We start from the raw sequence: 20,000 nt of genomic DNA on the forward strand, positions 1-20,000 counted from the left end.
CAGATACAGAGGCCACACCTCCTTCACTGTGACTGACAGATACAGAGGCCACACCTCCTTCACTGTGACTGACAGATACAGAGGCCACACCTCCTTCACTGTGACTGACAGATAAATAGGCCACGCCTCCTTCACTGTGACTGACAGATACAGAGGCCACACCTCCTTCACTGAGACTGACAGATAAATAGGCCACGCCTCCTTCACTGAGACTGACAGATAAATAGGCCACGCCCCTTCACTACCACTAATGTTATTTAGTTTGCTAGGAAACATGTAACTCCTGACAGAAGAATAAACTTAATATTAGTGAAATGATCTTATTTTATTATGTAAATGTTAAAAGCTGAATTATTTATACATATGTTGATTTAAATGTCATATTTATATCCATTTATGTTCTTTCATGATAAAATCTTCCTGATGCTAGAGTATGATGTTAACTGTAGTGCTGTTCTTCTGGTCTACACTGCTCAAAAAAATAAAGGGACACTTAAACAACACAAAGTAACTCCAAGTCACTCACACTGCTGTGACATCAATCTGCCCACTTACAGTAGGAAGCAACACTGAATCATGCTGTTGTGCAAATGGAACTGAAAACAGGTGGAAATTATACCCAATTAGCAAGACACCCCAATAAAGGAGTGGTTCTGCAGGTGGGGACCACAGACCACTTCTCAGTTACTCTGCTTTCTGGCTGAAGTTTTGGTCACTTGAATGCTGGCGGTGCTTTCACTCTAGTGGGAGCATGAGACGGGGTCTACAACCCACACAAGTGGCTCAGGTAGTGCAGCTCATCCAAGATGGCACATCAATGCGAGCTGTGGCAAGAAGGTTTGCTGTGACTGTCAGCGTAGTGTCCAGAGCATGGGAGACAGGCCAGTACATCAGGAGGTGTGGAGGAGGCCGTAGGAGGGCAACAACCCAGCAGCAGGACCGCTACCTCCGCCTTTGTGCAAGGAGGAACAGGAGGAGCACTGCCAGAGCCCTGCAAAATTACCTCCAGCAGGCCACAAATGTGCATGTGTCTGCTCAAACGGTCAGAAACAGACTCCATGAGGGTGGTATGAGGGCCGACGTCCACAGGTGGGGGTTGTGCTTACAGCCCAACACCGGGCAGGATGTTTGGCATTTGCCAGAGAACACCAAGATTGGCAAATTCACCAATGAAAGCAGGTTCACACTGAGCACATGTGACAGACGTGACAGAGTCTGGAGACACCTTGGAGAACGTTCTGCTGCTGCAACATCCTCCAGCATGACCGGTTTGGAAGTGGGTCAGTAATGGTGTGGGGTGGCATTTCTTTGGAGGGCCACACAGCCTTCAATGTGCTTGCCAGAGGTAGCCTGACTGACATTAGTTACCGAGATGAGATCCTCAGACCCCTTGTGAGACCATATGCCGGTGCGGTTGGCCCTGGGTTCCTCCTAATGTAAGACAATGCTAGACCTCATGTGGCTGGAGTGTGTCAGCAGTTCCTGCAAGACGAAGGCATTGGCGCTATGGACCGGCCCGCCTGTTCCCCAGACCTGAATCCAATTGAGCACATCTGGGACATCACCCACCAACGCCATGTTGCACCGCAGACTGTCCAGGAGTTGGCAGATGCTTTAGTCAAGGTCTGGGAGGAGATCCCTCAGGAGACCATCTGCCACCTCATCAGGAGCATGCCCAGGCGATGTAGGGAGGTCATACAGGCACGTGGAGGCCACACACACTACTGAGCCTCATTTTGACTTGTTTTAAGGACATTACATCAAAGTTGGATCAGCCTGTAGTGTGTTTTACCACTTCATTTTTGAGTGTGACTCCAAATCCAGACCTCCATGGGTTAATAAATTTGATTTTCACTGATACTTTTTGTGTGATTTTGTTGTCAGAACATTTAACTGTGTAAAGAACAAAGTATTTAATAAGAAGATTTCATTCATTCAGATCTAGGATGTGTTGCTTAAGTGTTCCCTTTATTTTTTTGAGCAGTGTATATGTAGAGACTGGAGAATGAATGGAGTCCCACTGCTGTGTGTGTTTCCTCTCGTCCCCTCACATCATGTTAACACAGCAGCATGAAGCTTATCATGTTGTCTTGTCTGTGGTGTTTATCATGTTGTCTTGTCTGTGGTGTTTATCATGATGTCTTGTCTGTGGTGTTTATCGTGTTGTCTTGTCTGTGGTGTTTATCATGATGTCTTGTCTGTGGTGTTTATCGTGTTGTCTTGTCTGTGGTGTTTATCGTGTTGTCTTGTCTGTGGTGTTTATCATGATGTCTTGTCTGTGGTGTTTATCGTGTTGTCTTGTCTGTGGTGTTTATCATGATGTCTTGTCTGTGGTGTTTATCGTGTTGTCTTGTCTGTGGTGTTTATCATGTTGTCTTGTCTGTGGTGTTTATCATGTTGTCTTGTCTGTGGTGTTTATCGTGTTGTCTTGTCTGTGGTGTTTATCGTGTTGTCTTGTCTGTGGTGTTTATCATGATGTCTTGTCTGTGGTGTTTATCATGATGTCTTGTCTGTGGTGTTTATCGTGTTGTCTTGTCTGTGGTGTTTATCATGATGTCTTGTCTGTGGTGTTTATCGTGTTGTCTTGTCTGTGGTGTTTATCATGTTGTCTTGTCTGTGGTGTTTATCATGTTGTCTTGTCTGTGGTGTTTATCGTGTTGTCTTGTCTGTGGTGTTTATCGTGTTGTCTTGTCTGTGGTGTTTATCATGTTGTCTTGTCTGTGGTGTTTATTGTGTTGTCTTGTCTGAGGTGTTTAGTGGCCCTGAACAAGCTGATTAGAATGTTAATCAGTTATTCACCCAGCGGGGAGAGTTAGTGCAGATGAGAGCTCATCACTGTGCTGGATAAGGAGACATGAGGGGTTTGTTTCCCTGCTGCATTCTCATATACACCTCTCTCTCTCTCTCTCTCTCTCTCTCTCTCTCTCTCTCTCTCTCTCTCTCTAATAGGAAACCATCATCACGACTACACGAGCCACGTGGACCTCACTGGATCTCACACACCTAAAATCGGTACGAACTGTTCACCTTTTCACCATGAGTGACCTTTAACATGGCAGGAGGTCTCCATGTGTCACACACACACACACGCACACACACACACACAGTGCATAGCTATTTGGAAAAAAATAATGTTTAAAATAGAATTAAGTTGTGTTGTGGCTGTAGTCTCGAGGACGCAGGGCGACTGCGAGTACCGTATCACGTTTACACACAATTCTGTTCATAACTAGTGCATTAGAAATAACTGACATGTCAGCCACAATATGGCCAGATATGATTAGATCAGAAGACAATGAAGTACAACAGAACAGAATAGAGTAAATAGAATATAGATGAACAACAACAAAGATAATAATATAAAAAAATCAGAAATAAAGTAATGAAATAGAATAGAATAGAAACCAATAGAGTAAAATCTACATTTGTTTCCACTCTAAATAATTGCAGCTTCAGTGTGAGCTGTTCGTCAGATCAGGTCACAGCTGGAGTTTCAGACAGTTCAGGCTGATTGTCAGTAATGAGAGTAGAACTGAAAGGAGAAAGGGGTGTTGTGGGAAATCAGTAAGAGGAGGCATCGCCATGACGACAGGAGGAGGAATGAAAACAGCAGCACCGGGATGATTGAATTACAGTGCAGAGTTCAGCCACGACTCCATTTACTGCACGTCTTCATGCTGTAATTCTGTGTGTGGAAAAGGATTTTACACGCATTAGTCACACACACACACACACACACACACACACACACACACACACACTGCTGTGTCAGTGTTCCTAATCTTCTGACATTTACACAACTCAAGTTTTTTTAATGATTATTTTTGTTTAATGATATCTGAATGACAGCATTCAGTTAAATAAATCATAAATACCCCAAAACATCTATAAACTCTCTATAAACATTCTATAAACACTTAATAAACACTTAATAAACCTTTTGTATCTCTGTATACATGTGATTTGGACTTATCCTTCTATAAACTGTTTGTGTGTCATTTAGGCTGAACACTTATACAGGTGTGATTTGGACTAAACCCTTTATAACCCCTTTATAACCTCTTTATAACCCCTTTATAACCTCGTTATTCTCTGTGTGTGATTTGGTCCCTGCTTATCTCCCTGCTCTTTGTTCCCTGCTTATCTAGCTGAGCTTTGGGGTGTTTATCGTTTATTTAGTGTGTTTAATTACTGATGCTGTGTCTCTCTCACTTGGGTTTGTTAGGATACAGAATAGAGCGCTACGGTGAGTAACCACACGGTAACGCTCTCACTCTCTATTTTACTCCTTCTTTTTGTCACTCTCTCTTTATCTCTCTCGCTTCTTTCTACTGACACGGTGCCGGTGTTATTAAAGAGCATCACAAACTTCAGCTGCTTATGAACCATCGAACCGTCGTATCATCTTATGTGCACTTTTAATAATGACACAAAATAAAAGCAGCTGAGAACAGAATAGAGTTAAATGAGAAAAAAATGAATGAAATGTTATTTAAATCAGATAAAAAGTTTAGATTAGAATATGTTAAAGAGAATAGAATAGAAAAGAATAGAATAGTGTTATCTGAATAATATAGAATAGAATATAGAAGATATTACATTTCGATAAATTAAAAGTTTCTGAGAATAGAATAGAGCAAAATATATATATATATATATATATATATATATATATATATATATATATATATATATATATATATATATATACAATAACATAAAATAATATAATTATATAAATATAATAATATAATAGTTATCTGAATAAAAGTGATTAGAACATATAGGAAAAAAGTCTTTAATTAAATAGGATTTTCTATTTTATTACAAATCCTAAAATAGCTGTAATAATTAGCACAGAATTAAATATCAGTCCCTGTGATGTTTTATACTGGAACCAAACCAGAGTTACGCTGAGAATCAACACAAACAGCCATCTGTATGGATTCTACTGTTTACACCAGCACTGTTCTCTCTGTCTCTCTCTCTCTCTGTCTCTCTCTCTCTCTCTCTCTCTCTCTCTCTCTCTCTCTCTCTCTCTGTGTCTCTCTCTCTCTCTCGGTTGGTGTGGTTGCACAGTTGTGTATTTGTAGTTGTGTAGCTTCACTCTGAAGTCGAGGCACAGAGGATCTCTTCCTTTATGCTTTGACAGAATGAACCAGATCTGTGTGTGTGTGTGTGTGCACGTGTGTGTGTGCGCCTGCGTGTGTGCGTGCGTGTGTGTGTGTGTGTGTGTATGCGCACGTACAGTGCACTTGTCACCCAGTTTGGTTCTATATATGTCATTGCCACTGGAGTTCTGCCCTCAATGGATCTGGGTTCCACACACGCACACACACGCACGCACACACACACACACACACACACACACACACACACACACACACACACACACACACACACTATAGCTGGCCTTTTCCTAATAGCTTGAATCACTTTGCTGCTATCTGAAGGAGATTACAGTTAATGACTCTCGTCCTCTGTCTCCTTCCAGAAAAGCCCCGGATGAACAACATCCTGACGTCACAGACAGAGCCGTACGACCTGTCGTTCTCTCGTTCCTACCAGAACCTCACTCACCTCCTGCCTTCGTACGACATGCCGCTGAAATCCGACCGCGGTACGCTCCTCTCCCTCTTCATTACTTCATCATCCTCATTACTGAGTGCTATGGAAATGTGAAGGTCTCTTCTCTCATCCTCCACACTGAACTATCCCTGTAGACCAGAACAAATTCATTACACACAGAGGGAAAGACCAGAGTCTTTACAGCCCATAAAGCTGAGCTCTGCAGCAGAAGCTTCTCTGTAACACTCGTCATAAAGTGCTGATGGTAATGAAACGATCTCTGAGTGCTCTATCAAGATCGGTTTATACTCAATCCAGCAACCATTTCAATCAGGCTTTATTCAGTATTTCAATATTATTCATGCTCATTTCATCCGGAACTCAAATAATCTATAGAGATTACTGGTGGAATTAGGAGCCGAGAAAACTGGGAAGATTACTGTCATTAAGATAACTGAGGAACTAGCGGGATTAAGGGGGTAATTAAGGCTATTAGAGCCGTGGTTCTTTAAATTTAAGAAGGCTGTGCATGTCCAGAGGGGTCCTGAGAGTAAGTCCTGTTTAAAATCATCACCTTCTTTAGTACAATTTATTTATTAGTGTAAGACAGATGTCTATAGTGTCATTAGTATAGAACTAAAGTCTATTGTGTCATTAGTATAGAACTAAAGTCTATAGTGTCATTAGTATAGAACTAAAGTCTATATAATCATTAGTATAGAACTAAAGTCTATTGTGTCATTAGTATAGAACTAAAGTCTATAGAGTCATTAGTATAGAACTAAAGTCTATATAGAGTTATTAGTATAGAACTAAAGTCTATAGTGTCATTAGTATAGAACTAAAGTCTATAGAGTCATTAGTATAGAACTAAAGTCTATAGAGTCATTAGTATAGAACTAAAGTCTATAGTGTCATTAGTATAGAACTAAAGTCTATAGTGTCATTAGTATAGAACTAAAGTCTATAGAGTCATTAGTATAGAACTAAAGTCTATAGAGTTATTAGTATAGAACTAAAGTCTATAGAGTCATTAGTATAGAACTAAAGTCTATAGAGTCGTGGCCTAATAGTTAGAGAGTCTGACTCCTAACCCTAAGGTTGTGGGTTTGAGTCTCGGGCCGGACACGACTGAGGTGCCCTTGAACAAGGCACCGAACCCCCCCAACTGCTCCCTGGGTGCCGCAGCATAAATGGCTGCCCACTGCTCCGGGTGTGTGTTCACGGTGTTTGTGTGTTCACTGCTGTGTGTGTGTGTGTGCACTTTGGATGGGTTACATGCAGAGAACGAATTCTGAGTATGTGTCACCGTATTTAGCCGTATGTCACGTCACTCACTCACTCGTCACTCTCGTCTTTTTGTTTTCGAAAAAGTTCCTACCAGCAGGTCAGAGTTTACTGCATCCAAACATCCAACCAAACATCCGTCTTATTTCTATAAAACATGATATAATAGAGCTTTAACTAAACACTTATTTTAATGAATTACTGTTTATAATGAATGCTCAGTAATTTGTATACTGAAGGCATGCAGTGGTTTATCATTAGCATTAAAGCATTAAAGCAGATGGATTAATACAAGTGTAAGTAAATAAAGTAAGAAGAACATTGAGGCTGTTGGACCGAGTGCTGCTGTATAATGTCATCACTTCTGCACTGTTGGTCATTTTACTAGAAATCGATTGTTTTTTTTTTCTTTACTCAGCATTTTCTATCCCTGATGTTTGTTAACGCTCTCAATAGACTGATGTTTTTAACAGAATAGAATGAAAACATGCAAAACTCTGACGACTTCAGAGTGAAATGTGGGAGCTGCGACTGTTACACACTGTGTGCTGTGAGCGAGAGGAAGGAAGGCACTGAAGCTGACAGTGTAAATGACTTTATTTCCCTGAAGCAGTTACTGAATGAAGCAGCAGGAACAGAGCAGTGAAGAGTGAGGCTGAGGTTAGGAGCTCTGTTCCTGACCTTCACTCTCACCCTGATTTAACCCCACAGTGTTAAACCTCAGGCAGACACAGTAAGGAAACATCGCTCCAGTGGAAGAGATGGACTTCCTCAGAGTGACGGAGAGAGAGATAAAAGAGTTTCGGGGAAACTGAATTAATTTGCTTCCCCACTGGGGCTTGTGCACACAGAGTATTTGATATTTCAGTCTTTTGTAGTTTGTGTGGTTCAGAGAATCGCTGAGAGTGAGAGAAAGAGAGAGAGAGAGAGAGAGAGAGAGAGAGAGAGAGAGAGAGAGAGAGTGAGTGAGTGAGAGAGAGAGAGAGAGAAACTGAGAGAGAGAGAGAAACAGAGAGAGAGAGAGTGAGAGAGAGAGAGTGAGAGAGAGAGAGTGAGAGCTAGGGAGAGAGAGAGAGAGATGGAGAGAGAGAGAGTGAGAGCGGGGGAGAGAGAGAGGGAGAGAGAGAGAGAGAAACTGAGAGAGAGAAACTGAGAGAGAGAGAGAGAGAGAGAGAGAGAAAGAAAGAAACAGAGAGCGAGATGGAGAGAGAGAGAGTGAGTGAGAGCGGGGGAGAGAGAGTGAGAGCGGCGGGGAGAGAGAGAGAGAGATGGAGAGAGAGAGAGACAGAGAGATGGAGAGAGAGAGAGATGGAGAGAGAGAGAGAGAGAGAGAGAGAGAGAGAGAGTGAGAGAGAGAGAGATGGAGAGAGAGAGAGAGAGAGTGAGAGAGAGAGTGAGTGAGTGAGTGAGTGAGAGAGAGAGAGAGAAACTGAGAGAGAGAAACTGAGAGAGAGAGAGAGAGAGAGAGAGAAACTGAGAGAGAGAGAGAGAGAGAGAGAGAGAGAGAGAGAGAGAGAGAGAAAGAAAGAAACAGAGAGCGAGATGGAGAGAGAGAGAGAGAGTGAGTGAGTGAGAGCGGGGGAGAGAGAGTGAGAGCGGCGGGGGGAGAGAGAGAGAGAGAGAGAGAGAGAGAGAGAGAGAGAGAGAGAGAGAGAGAGAGAGAGAGAGAGAGAGAGAGAGTGAGAGAGAGAGATGGAGAGAGAGAGAGAGAGAGAGAGAGAGAGAGAGAGAGAGAGAGAGAGAGAGAGAGAGAGAGAGAGATGGAGAGAGAGAGAGAGAGAGTGAGAGAGAGAGAGAGAGACAGAGAGATGGAGAGAGAGAGATGGAGAGAGAAAGAGAGAGAGAGAGTGAGAGAGAGAGAGAGAGAGAGAGAGAGAGAGAGAGAGAGAGATGGAGAGAGAGAGTGAGAGAGAGTGAGAGAGAGAGAGAGATGGAGAGAGAGAGAGAGAGAGAGAGAGTGATGGAGAGAGAGAGAGATGGAGAGAGAGAGAGATGGAGAGAGAGAGAGTGAGAGAGAGAGAGATGGAGAGAGAGAGAGAGTGAGAGAGAGATTATTAGGACACTAATCAGATCTGGGGCAATTGGAAGAACTAAAATTATTTGAGTAGCTAATTAATGATTTATTTGAATTATTAGTTCTATTATTTGGTTGTAAATAATCCTGATTAATGGAGAGAAACAGTGACCTGGGGTGAGTGACCTTAGACTGAGGTGAAGAGAGAGGAACGAGGAGAACTCGAGGAACTGTCTGATCTCAGATTGACAGGGACGTGGACCTCTAAGCTCCAGGGTTTCTGAATCAGTCCTGAGGACTACATGGCTTTCAGGGTTCTCTGCTTTCTCTTAATGTTCCTTCAGCACTTCTTCTATCTTTAGGAAGTGATTTATTTTCTTGACCTCAGACATCTGCTTCGCTTACTCATAACTTTTCTTCTGAATTCCTTTGGACTCAGAGTTCCCCATTAACCACAATCAGTACCATGTGAGCTCTTTCAGTACCAGAGTGTAGCCTGAGGGGCTTCTCCATCTGACCTTTACTCTGTGAAGGTCACGCTGAGCAGCTGGACAGTGTTCAGTTAAAGCTCCACTGAAAGCAGCTAGAACCTTCTAGAACCTGCCAGAACCTGCTGTGGCCTTCATTACACAATCGGCATTATGCATTCATTAGTCCTGCTGGATGGCCTTTTGGACAAGAGCTCACTTTCACATACTGCTTCACAGATTAACATTCATATACAGGTGCCATCACCTCAGGGGTGTGTGTGTGTGTGTGTGTGTGTGTGTGTGTGTGAGAAAAAAGAACTTTGAGATCTGGTGGATGTTGCGGTTTGAAGAATCTATTGTTATATTTAAAGTTCTTGAAGCTGTAAGAACATTCACCTCCTTCCTTACATATTTTCATGTGTATTTGCATTTGAGAGAATTTGTAGGATCTCTTCCATAACACTTTATTCCGGGTTCTCGTTTAATTGCCACGTTCAACTCTACAGTGTTGAGTTGTGAGCTTGTTAGCGTTGAATTGTGAGAGAACAGTGTGTTAGTGAAGGCTGTTGTCTGCGGTAGTAACCGTCTGGCTGCTGAAGATCAAACACTCCGTCACACAGTGCACGAGCAGCTTGATGTCCAGAGACTCCGGCGATCAAGGAAAAGAAAGAAACAGGGATTAAAGGAAGAAAAGAAAAAAAAAAAAAATGCACACTGTAAGGCATAACATGAAGCAAAAGAGTGATAAAAAGAAGAACTTGAGCAAGAAGAAAGAAAAAGAGAAGAAAGTGGAAGGTAGAAGGAAAACTGTGGTTGTGTTGTGGGTTCTGTGGAACATGGACACTCCAGGCACTTACATGAAAAATAGCCGCTGGTACAGAAACCGTTGTCAGAAACACTAATGATAAAGAAAGGGAAAAAAGTTCTCTTTCCTTCACCTTCCACTGTGCTTCAGTAGGAACACAAAATAATAATCAACCACAGGAGCAACAGCAACCAACATTTTCATCATTAAGTAACACCACATACCTTTAAAATGTTTATAGTTACATTTAATGGTGTTGGTGGTGATGTCCTAGCAGCTCTAAACACTTGGAGTAAACTTCTCTGACCTGAAGGTCTACACAAACATTTACCTCTGACTGTTACAAAGCTCTGACACTGGAGACTCCTTCCATACACAATATTTAAACATCTTAGGTGGAGCTTCCTCCTTACTATTCCTTTGCCAATGAGCTGTTGCTATGAAAACGATGGCATATAGGAACAAGCGCATTAATATACACCTGTGATCTCCGATCGTCTTCCGTGTGATGAAGATTTTGGACCTCCAATGAGATGAGGCCGACTCTGAGAATCCTGAGGCATCTATAGATCTACCAGCTCCAGTTAGACTCTGTGATACTAAAGAGGAGATGTGAACTCCATGTGATCCTTACATCAATACAACATTTATCAGACTGTATATTTATAATCACACCCCCAGTGTCACCCAGATGAGGATGAGGTTCCCCTTTGAGTCTGGTTCCTCTCAAGGTTTCTTCCTTCACCATCTAAGGGAGTTTTTCCTCCCCACAGTCACCTGAGTCACCTCAGACTTGATCATTGGGGATAAATACATACACATTGTGAACTAAATCTAATATTAATCCTGAATTTTGCATTCAATTAATTTTTATATTTCTCCTTATGTTTACCTTCTGTTCTGTGTTTATGTTCTGTAAAGCTGCTTTGAGACAATGTCAGTTGTAAAAAGCGCTATACAAATAAACTTGAATTGAATTGAATGTGCAGCTGCACTACTGTCAGAGCTGCTGTTATAGAGAACTAATCAACACCCGGTGACCAATCACATGGCTCTAATGTAGGAGCTGGAGTTAGTGTTGTAAGTCTGGGCTTAGTGTTGGGTTTGTGGTTACACCTTCCTTTACTACCTTATTAATATGGCGTCCAAAAAAAATACACACCATTTCCCTTCTACATTTGAATTAATACCAAGTATTCCATGAAATCAGGTTCTAGAGAGAGAGAGAGAGACAGGGAGAGAGACAGGGAGAGAGAGACAGAGGGAGAGGAAGAGAGAGAGACAGAGAGAGAAAGAGAGACAGACAGCGAGAGACAGACAAAAAGAGACAGACAGCAAGAGAGTAAGGGAGAGAGAGATTTGAGCAAAAGCGAGGAGAAAACCTCTGAAGTTTACGCTCTTGTCATCAGCATGAAACTGCGCTGTGACACGTTGCTTCTAGTACTGAACAACAGCCAAAAGCATCAAACATCAGGGAGGCATTTAATTCTCCATTTCTATCACTGTGTCTTTCAGTGGCAGCGATTGTTGTTTCATCATCTCTTATCTTCAAGTCAAGTTAAACTGCAATAAAGAATTAAATTAAAACTATAGATTTTCACTCAGCAAGAACGGACTGATAAAGGCTTGTTCACTGTGGCGTTCAGCTGCCAGCTTTAAAATAATAGGAATAAACTCATGGTGCAAAGCATTTATTCATAGATGAGCAGTTGGAGATTTGAGAGAGGGTGGAGGAGGTGGAGCACTGAGGAAGGGGCTGTTTATGGTGTTCCGCTAACTGATAGCATGAAAACATGATGGGAACTGATAAGCTCTTACCATTTTTAGAGTTTCAGACACTCTTATGGTGGCATATGGGAAGTACCTGGGAAGTCTTACACTCTCAAGGTTAGCAGGAGCCAAGGGCAAATTTCCCTCCTGAATCTAAACCATTCATCAACTCCACACCACTTACTGTCTTCTTGGGTTCCTACAGAAGAGAGAAGGCCAGGAAATGAGGACACACTGTAAGGGTGTCACAGTGGAGGACATGAACATGGGAGATTTTTTGAAACACTCAGCCCAAGGGAGAAACCTACTACAGTTAAGTATAAGAGGTACAGGATGTGCTTGTGATTCAGCCTCACCAGCTGGATTTCTGGTCCAACAGCACATACTGTAGGTGGATAGTACAGGAAATTTAGACAGAGAACACATTAGGGGGTCTACTGTATTACCAATAATGTAGTCTGCAGCTTTGGTATTCTTTGTTACTGCTCTATAAGATGGTGTATTTGGAGTCTCTAATGCCTCTTTTCCACCGGAAAGAACCAGGTGCTGGTTCAGAGCTAGCGCTGGTGCTGCTTCAAAGTTGGTTCCACTGGTGAACCTTCTAAGAACCGGTTTGCCTTTCCACCGGCTAGAGAGCATCAAGAGCCGAGTGTGACGTCACTTTATACGTGTCACGTGTCCCAGCAACTTTAGCGTAGCAGCGGCAAACACAAACACATCAACAATGGCGGATTTTGCTTTACTGTTAATGCTCATGGCTTTGTGAACCTACATTAACACGGTGAAAAAAACGTGTACGTGCAGCTCCATGTAATCTGTATAAACGGAGGTTGTAATCGATAAAGTACATAACGTTATTTTATCGCTAACACAGAAAAAAGTTAGCCTTAGCATGTAGCTACATACTATCATGAGTGCTGATAATGTATCATATCGCGGTAAAGTAAAAGTGTATTAAACATTAGTATACTTAAGGTACATTATCAAATGCGCTAACAGTAGCCCCGCCCACAGCCCCGCCCACAGCCCCGGACACAAGCGGTTCTTAAGTCTAGACCAGCAGCGTTTTGGTGCTACTTAAGAACCACTTTTCCTGGTTCAGAGCCGGTGCTTTGGCGGTCGAAACAAAAAACTGGTTCTAAATTAGGCTCTGGCTCCGAACCAGCACTCGAACTGCCTCGGTGGAAAAGGGGCATAATACCCCTTTTCCACCAAAAAGAACCGGGTGCTGGTTCAGAGCTAGCGCTGGTGCTGGTTCAAAGTTGGTTCCACTGGCGAACCTTCTAAGAACCGGTTTGCCTTTCCATCAGTTAGAGAGCATCACAGAGCCGAGTCTGACGTCACTGTATACGTGTCACGTGTCCCAGCAACGTTAGCGCAGCAGCGACAAACACAAACACATCAACAATGGCGGATGTTGCTTTACTGTTAATGCTCATGGCTTTGTGAACCTACATTAACACCCAAACGTGGCGAATCCAACGTGTACGTGCAGCTCCATGTAATCTGTATAAAAGGAGGTTGTTATCGAGAAAGTGCATAACGTTATTTTATCATTAACACAGAAAAAAGTTAGCCTTAGCATGTAGCTACTTACTATCATGTGTGCTGATAATGTATCATATCGCGGTAAAGTAAAAGTGTATTAAACATATTAAACATAAACATAAACAACGTATACTTAAGGTACATTATCAAATGCGCTAACAGTAGCCCCGCCCCCAGTCCCTAACAGTAGCCCCGCCCACAGCCCCTGACACAAGCGGTTCTTAAGTCTAGACCAGCAACGTTTTGGTGCTACTTAAGAACCACTTTTAATGGTTCAGAGCCGGTGCTTTGGCTGTCGAAAAAGAAAGAACTGTTTCTAAATTAGGCTCCGAACCAGCACTCAAACTGCCTCATTGGAAAAGGTGCATAAGCTGCCTGGATGTCCTCGCAGTTCCTATGACCTGCATACACCATGATCGGATACAGAGCCCAACAAACATTGCTAGTCTTTTATTTGCAAGCTTGATGACAAGGAGTTCCTAGATGTCAAGTGATCAAGCTCTCATCCCAAATGTGATTACTAACACTTTAAATGTCAGGTATGGATGGAGGATGTTGTAGAATCGAAGCATAAAATATAGATGTCATGGAAATGGATTGGTTTTTGCAGCTGCTCTAGAGTTGTAGGCTCTTATTGTTGTAGCGCTGAGAATCCAGCAGGATGCCAAGGACAAGATGAAGAGCAGCTGGCCTTAGCACAGACGTGTAACACCAAACAATAGGTCCAATTAGAGGAAGCTCTGTGGACTTACTGAACACCTTTAAAGCTATAAATGTACACCGCTTCTTGACTGATTATAAACATTCAGAGCTGGCAACCAGCCCTCTATATCCTAGTCACTTGATCATCTTGTGGTATTATGAGTATGGTGTGACCTTATATGCAGCTGTAGGGATTAGTTGGTTCTTGAATATCCTTTACATGTGCTGAGCTTGCTGGAAAAATCCCACCAGGATATGGAGAGCTCAGAGCTGATGCAGATCTATAAGGCTCCCCACTGTGCCAGAATTGATTGTAGCTGAAACATGGATGTTATTGTATTCCACTTTAGGTATAGACCTATAATTTTCTTCTCTGCTGCCTTCTCTCCTGTCCTATAATTGCTTGGTGATGCTGGTTAGAGCAGATGGATTCAGGAAAGATGGTGAGCATTATGCCTGACCTTAACCTACAAACTAGCCAGTGAAATAAGATGTTTGAGGGATGAGAAGTCAGTAATGGTTCACTCTGCTCCTCCTACCAGAGACTATGGTGCAAGACCATAATTAGGATGTCCTCATTCCAGCAACTGTTGGCAGCTAAGGTGCAGCAAGGCAGAGCAAAATCTGCAGCTGATATGTTACAGTTTAAGAGTCTCAAGAGCTGTTCCTCTGACTTTTGGTCTTTTTTGGAATGCTCCACTATGGGCCTGGACAGGGTGATTAATCAGTCATAGGATTGTTGCCTAATAGCTGAGGCTTATGCTGTAGACCTCAGAGTCACTACACTGATAGCAAAAGACGTTGCGGACGATATCAAAGGTTGCAAATATAATCCTTCAAAAATGGTCTTCAGATCAGCTGTTGGTCACATTTTCCAGAGTGACATCATAAAAATGTACTTACAACAGCTCAGCCAGGTCTAATAAAGAAGAGGTGGCACCACAGGATAAAAATGTACAAAAAAATTACATTTCTATTAGTTCTAATTTAGGGGGCAATCTAATTTTGGCTTAGTGGTTAGCACGTTCGCCTCACACCTCCAGGGTTGGGGGTTCGATTCCCACCTCCACCTTGTGTGTGTGGAGTTTGCATGTTCTCCCCGTGCCTCGGGGGTTTCCTCCGGGTACTCCGGTTTCCTCCCCCGGTCCAAAGACATGCATGGTAGGTTGACTGGCATCTCTGGAAAAATTGTCCGTAGTGAGTGAATGAGAGTGTGTGTGTGTGCCCTGTGATGGGTTGGCACTCCGTCCAGGGTGTATCCTGCCTTGATGCCCGATGACGCCTGAGATAGGCACAGGCTCCCCGTGACCCGAGGTAGTTCGGATAAGCGGTAGAAGATGAGTGAGTGAATGAGTGAGTAGTTCTAATTTACACTTGGTGAAGATGTGTGTCTTCATTCATCATTTGGATACAGCCAGTGACTCGGCCAGAGAAGACCAAAGAGAATCCCACCTGGGGTTGAACTAACAGTTTTGATTAGGGTTACAGCCTTAAATTAGTTTTCTGTTACTCATGGAAAGGTCAAGCGGAAGCAGATGACCTGGTACTGTTGGACAGTTTTTGCAAAATAGTGAACAAAACATTTCTACAGACATCACCATCTTTACTTCTATCCAAAATAAATAAGGACTCTGTGAATATAATCTTTCCTTCGTTTCTTTCTTTCGTTTCTCAGGTGATGATGACTATTACGGGAGGAAACTCCACCTACCTGACGTGACTCCGAAGCTGGTGAAGTTGGCTCCGGAGACACCGGTGCAGCGAGTGAAGCCACGTCGTGTGCAGCGTGCAATGTCTCAGGACCACGTTCTCTCGCCTGTTGTCTCACGCCGTGACTACGTCGCACCTGCGTACAACTTTTCGCAGGATATGCTCTCGGCCGATCGCTTGCAGTCCCGGGATCCTTTGCTCTCGCCGGACAAGCTGCTGTCTCTGAGGCGAGCCGACTTGCGTGAGAAGTCGATGGCTCGTGCCCTCTCGCACACGGACATGTTTGTGCCTCCCACGCCCACCATCGAGCGACACCACAGGATGGCGAAGGCACACTCGCATTCACAGCAGAGCGACGGGGCCAGCGACGACAGCTACAGGGGGAATGATGGGCTGCTGAGCGTCAGCGGCAACAAGAGGCAGGCGTTTGCCTCAAGACGGACACACACGGTCGACCACCTGCAGTATATACCTGGGCATCACCATCATCAGTACCGCACGGCCAGCAAGAACGAAGTGACGGTGTGAAAACAGGGACCGAGGCAGAGGGAGGAAGACAGAAGGAAAAATGTTTATTGCATGGAATATACAGAAAGGAGAGTATGAGAAAGAGAAATAAATAAGAGAATAGAAGAAGAGAAATAGGAAACATCGGTGTAGCAAAGCCAGCAAAACAGAAGTGACAGTTTAAATACAGGTAAAGAGGCAGAGCAAAGAACTAAAAGGAGGAGGTTTGGAAACATTAAGATTACCAAGCGATTTTCTCACAGTTCAGAGTGAAAGAACGAGAAAGACTGGGCAGGAGGTCACTGAACACTCGATGTGTGTGTGTGTGTGTGTGTGTGTGTGTGTGTGTGTTATCAGGCTGGAAAACAGTCCCAATTTTCGATTCTCTTCTTCCTTCTGCTTTTGACCTTGACTTGTTCCTGATTTCATCTCAAAGCTTCAGCTTCCACATCTTCTGAGTCATTTGGGGAAAAAAACAGAGAGAGAGAGAGAGAGAGAGAGAGAGAGAGAGAGAGAGAGAATACATACACATTCTTCCTCATGCCTCCGGTCAATGTAAGGGCTTGCACATTAACACACACACACACACACACACACTCACTCACACACACACACACACACACACACACACACACAATAGGCTGCAGTCCAACAAAGACTTTAAAAACCAACCCAAGGCTGAACTGTTAAAGCCTGTATAAACTTTCTACAAATATATAAAGAGACTCACAGTTTATAATTCTAGCTCTCAGTTTAGATTTAGAGATTATTCATAGATATGAAAAAAAATATATAAAATAAAAGTCATGGGTGTTCCATGCAAATGTCAAAAGAAAGAAAACAAAAACATTGCCCCATTTCATCAGAAATGGAGTAAAGGTTAAAAAGCACAATCAATACAGTTAACAGTTGAAACATTTGTTTTCACTTTCTGTCTGTTTTTTTTTTCATTTTTTCACTTTATCAACCAGCTCCTGTCCGACTCTTAGAGGCGTTAGTGGCAGTTTTCTTGTGTGCAGGACTGTAAATAAGCTGTGATAGCTGTAGTTCTGAGAGTAAAGTTAGCTCAGATTTCTGGATTGTTGTTTTTATTTATTTATTTATTTGTTTGTTTGTTTGTTTGTTTATTTATTTATCCCCACCCCGACCTCAGTGATCTCACCATCCAGAGTCGTACAGTAAACGTGTACACGTGTGTGTTTGTAAGGGCGAGTGCATGTTTGTGATATTTTTTAAACACCTTCTGATTATGTGGTTAAGTCACGTTTCTGACCACATGATGGTTTTATAATCTAGTTCCAGCTTCCTCTGGTTTACTACACGGATGGTTCTGCTGCCATGACACCAGAGCATTCTGGGTAATGACTTGCTAAAATGATGTCTGCTAAGCTTGTTTTTTTTTGTTGTTGTTGTTTTTCTTTTCTTTCATTTGAGCAGATCTTTCTCTTCTGGTCCTGATACTGATGTCTCAACTGAAACTGAAGAATACCTCTTGTGTTTCTGGTTTTCTTGGTCCACAGCTGGCTGTATATATAGTTTGGTATTTACGGTTTACTAAAGCTAGAAAGTGTGACACACACATTTCAACCTGTAACGTCGTCACCGTTAAGCTCCGCCCATACACTTACACTCTTATTTGCTGAGGTCACAAATGAGCCGATTTCGTGTGGTGTATGTGACAAAATCAGGTGGGTTTACAAAGAGAGTTTGCGTAGCTTACGTTAGTAAAGTTAGTAAAGTTACACACACACACACACAAGCAGCCTGGTGCTCATGAAAATCCACCTTTTTTCAAAATTGTTGGTGAATCTGGGTTAGGGTTAGGGCTAGGGTTAGGATTAGGGCTAGGGTTATAGGGTTAGGATTAGGGCTAGGGTTAGGATTAGGGTTAGGGTTAGGGTTATAAGGTTAGGGCTAGGGATAGGATTAGGTTTTTGAAAGTATACAATGACTCCCCCCATCACAGGGTCTTAACCTGCGTGGTTGTATGGTTATAGGGTTAGGGCTAGGGTTATAGGGTTAGGGTTAGGATTAGGGTTAGGGTTATAGTTATAGGGTTAGGGTTAGGTATTGATGAGTTCTGAATGATGACAACAACTGAACAAATTTTGTGCAATCCAGTCATTTCTTATTAATGAGGTGATTAAAGAACAAACTAGTTTTTCAATCAGGTCTAAAAGTAATGGCACCGTATGACAGACAGAAGAGGTGTTGTGTGTCAATGCTAGCTGAGCAGCTGCGGTGGCTAAGCTGCATTACAGGAAGATTTAGCGCATGCCGTGGTTCGATCACCGTGTAGTCGTCATTCTGTCGTTTTCACATCTCTGTGTGAGTCGTGTGGAGTTTTGTGGGGGTGAATACATGGAAATTAGCTGTGCTGTGAACATCATTTCCAGAGAGGAAAATCAACGCTAACAAAACATTTCTGAAATTCAGTTAACTGACAGGGATGATGGTTCAGTTTGAGCACTAACACTTACACACAGTTGTACTAAATGATTAATAAATTAATAAAACAAGAAAATTTGACAACTTTTTTTTTGAAACCTTTTATTTATTAAAATATATTAAGTGGTAAAAGTCTGTAACTGGTATTAATGGACTTTTACAGCTACAGAAACTGTTCTTTGGTTGTGTTGCAAATCTGCACACACACACACACACACACACTTCAGGTTCTGGAGTGAACGTCAGGCTGAAGATATTCATTAAACATCACAACCAGGTAAGACGCATAGATTCACTGGTATAAAAGATGAAACTCTTTCTAGAACCTATTAATACATCGTTTTTTAAAATAATCTCTTTTATCATACATAATTTTTTACCATACTGAAGAAAGACTGAGATGTGAAAAAGGTTCAGGTTTAGTTCAGGTGACTCCAGAAACAGATCCAGAGTCCAGTCAGCAGAGAGAGAGAGAGACAGAGAGAGAGAGAGAGAGAGAGAGAGAGTTTATCAGAACATCAGATAAAGAAAATGGAGAATAGAAAGAATTTTGGTTTAAGAGCATGGAAGTGATTTTAATTCCAAACTAGATGTAAAGAATTCTTGTAAAGAATCCGTATTATTTAGACCAGTCAACACAACCAGGAGTATAGGAGTGTGTCTGGGGTATGTAGGAAGTGTGTCAGGAGTGTTAAAAAGTGTGACAGGAATGTGTCAGTGGTGTGTCATGAAATAGCTAAACAATGTGTGATATGTGGACTGTTTTGATCTTCCTGTTCAGTTTGTAATATCATCATCATCATCATCATCATCATCAGTCCTTCACAAAGCTTACTGCTATTTCTGATAAGGATCAATAAAACCAACTAATAAACATAACACACTTCTGGTTGTCCTTCTTCCAACTTTGTCTTTTGTTCTAAATGAAAGCATTTGGTAGCTTTAATATTCTGCAGGATGTGGACTTTAGTGTGGACTTTCTGCAGGTGGACTTTAGTGCAACAGGTAAACAAATCCAAATACCGCAGAGTTAAAGTCCAAGTGTGTGTAACCCGTAATCAGGTGATCAGGTGTGTGTGTGAAAGTGAGTGTGTGTGTGATGGGAGTTTAGCTCAGGCAGGATGTGGTGCATTCTGGGTATTCTGGAATTTCTTGAATCCACTTCAGTATC

The 20,000-nt window shown here is 42.4% G+C and overlaps 2 protein-coding genes across 2 annotated transcripts in view; one reads left to right on the forward strand and one right to left on the reverse strand.

Annotated features, from left to right (window-relative positions):
- Positions 1–20,000, reverse strand: part of jmjd8 (jumonji domain containing 8) — a 417,822-nt gene that overhangs the window by 201,556 nt on the left and 196,266 nt on the right. The gene's annotated exons all lie outside the window — the stretch shown is intronic.
- Positions 2,955–16,703, forward strand: LOC132842154 (protein shisa-6). The gene is made up of 4 exons (XM_060864818.1): positions 2,955–3,012; positions 4,226–4,246; positions 5,495–5,620; positions 15,840–16,703. Exons 3-4 carry the CDS (start codon positions 5,506–5,508, stop codon positions 16,400–16,402), a joined length of 678 nt encoding a protein of 225 aa, XP_060720801.1. The 5' UTR covers positions 2,955–3,012; positions 4,226–4,246; positions 5,495–5,505; the 3' UTR covers positions 16,403–16,703.

This window comes from Tachysurus vachellii, chromosome 3 (genome assembly GCF_030014155.1).
Source record: "Tachysurus vachellii isolate PV-2020 chromosome 3, HZAU_Pvac_v1, whole genome shotgun sequence".
In the NCBI taxonomy this organism is placed as follows: domain Eukaryota; kingdom Metazoa; phylum Chordata; class Actinopteri; order Siluriformes; family Bagridae; genus Tachysurus; species Tachysurus vachellii.

Bases quoted from the DNA above. Each gene is read 5' to 3' on its own strand.
- LOC132842154 (XM_060864818.1), top strand. From the start codon at position 5,506: ATGAACAACATCCTGACGTCACAGACAGAGCCGTACGACCTGTCGTTC. The intron at 5,621-15,839 runs GTACGCTCCTCT...TTCGTTTCTCAG, and splicing joins GCCGCTGAAATCCGACCGCG to GTGATGATGACTATTACGGG.